The sequence below is a fragment of the Penaeus vannamei genome, chromosome 26, assembly GCF_042767895.1.
Source record: "Penaeus vannamei isolate JL-2024 chromosome 26, ASM4276789v1, whole genome shotgun sequence".
NCBI classification, from domain to species: Eukaryota; Metazoa; Arthropoda; class Malacostraca; order Decapoda; family Penaeidae; genus Penaeus; species Penaeus vannamei.
Genome location: NC_091574.1, coordinates 21,646,304 through 21,648,040, shown reverse-complemented (window position 1 = coordinate 21,648,040; position 1,737 = coordinate 21,646,304). Strand labels below are relative to the sequence as shown.

The 1,737-nt window shown below is 35.8% G+C and overlaps 1 protein-coding gene across 1 annotated transcript in view; it reads left to right on the top strand.

Moving 5' to 3' along the window:
* phr6-4 ((6-4)-photolyase) overlaps nt 1-1,737 on the top strand; it is a gene marked incomplete at its 5' end in the record, with an annotated part of 8,275 nt that continues 6,538 nt past the window's right edge. The window contains 4 exon segments of the mRNA XM_070140159.1: nt 1-38; nt 223-356; nt 720-914; nt 1,079-1,254. Of these exon segments, the coding sequence (XP_069996260.1) occupies nt 1-38; nt 223-356; nt 720-914; nt 1,079-1,254 (543 nt within the window).

Here is a 1,737-nt window from a genome sequence, read left to right as displayed (position 1 = left end):
TCCATGACAACCCAGCTTTAGTGGCTGCTATTGATGAGGTACCTTGTGATTTTTTTTTAAGGTGATCCATATAAGAACCTAAAAGATTTTGTAGATCAAAGCTTGCTAAGTCTAAACCCCTGAAACTTTTTTATATAAAAAAGTGAGTTTAGATGGTCATAAAGCTTGTTCTGAAGTTGAAACCAAAACATAACCTTTTTTTCTTTACTTTCTTTTTCTCAGAATAAAGAACTGCGGCCAGTGTTTGTGCTTGACCCCTGGTTTGTAAGAGAAAGTCGCACAGGTGTCAACCGGTGGCGTTTCTTGGCACAAACACTAGTTGACCTGGACACAAGCCTCAAGCAGCTTGGTTCTAGGTAGTTGATATATAGTTTGTTAATTGTTTTTACACTCTGTAATTTTCCAGTTTTGCATGTTTTCTTGAAATAGAATCCTTGATCCACTTGAATATTAGGGCATTTGTAAAGTAAATAAGTTAAACTGTTTCTCTTCTCTATTCTCTTGATTATCTTTTTGTTGCAGTTGGTCTATCATTACAGGCTGCACTATTATTACTGAATTACTGGATACTTGAAGGACAGAATAGCACTTACTTAATCATCTCTACCATATGATATATAATTTCAGTTCTTGCGTGATAAGATATAAGAAAGTCATCTTTTTTCTACTTATTAAGATAAGGTGAGACATTGAATTAACATTGATTCTTATATCCCTAGGCTCTTTGTTGTCCGAGGGAAGCCAGAAGAAGTCTTTCCCAAATTATTTAAAGAATGGAATGTAGAAAAGATGACGTGGGAAGTGGACACAGAACCCTATGCTCGCACTCGAGATGAAAAAATTGAGAAATTGTCAAAGGAACATGGTGTCAAAGTCGTATGCAAAGTTGGACACACATTGTACGACACTGAAAAGTAAGCTTTTTTTCACAGATATTTTCATATTATTGAATGCAGTGAACATGAGAACACCAAGAACATACTGTACTATTATATGTAGCTCCTATGTGCTGTGCATGTTATTTGTACTGAAAAATTTTAACCTGTTAGATAATTCTATTTGTTTTGCTTTATGGCAGAGTCATCAGAACCAACCTAGGGAAAACGCCATTGACTTTTCAAGGACTGGAGGGAGTGCTGAAGAAAATAGGACTACCACCAAAAGTTGTTGATAGGCCCACCAGTCTCCCTGAGGGGTGTAAGATCAGTTCAGAAGTAGCATCTGATCCTAAGTATGACCCCCCTACTCTGAAAGGTAAAGATAATCATAACATTTTGAATACAATTTTTTAAGGAGTCTATGAGCGATGCACTTTTTTATCAAACTATATGTGGGAAAAAATTATAATAAGTGAATAAGATTGATAGATTTGAAACACAAGATAAATAAATAGATTAAGATGAAGGGATAAGTATTTGATTCATTTTTAATTAGATTACTGGAGGAGGACAATCCACAAGTTTTTGAGATAGTAATCCCCTCCCCCCTTTGGCTTTGGCCGAGATAATTAAATCATATAAAATGCATTTGCTTTATGCTTTATATAAAATAAGAATGTAATGTGTGGATTTGTTATTGTTTTCGCTCCTCCTCCGTCTTCTCCTCTTCCTTCTCTTCTTTCTCCTCTTCCTTCTCTTCTTCTTTCTCCTCTTCCTTCTCTTCTTTCTCCTCTTCCTTTTTTTCTTCCTTCTTTTCTTCCTCCTCTTCCTCCTTCTCCTCCTCTTCTTCCTCCTTCTC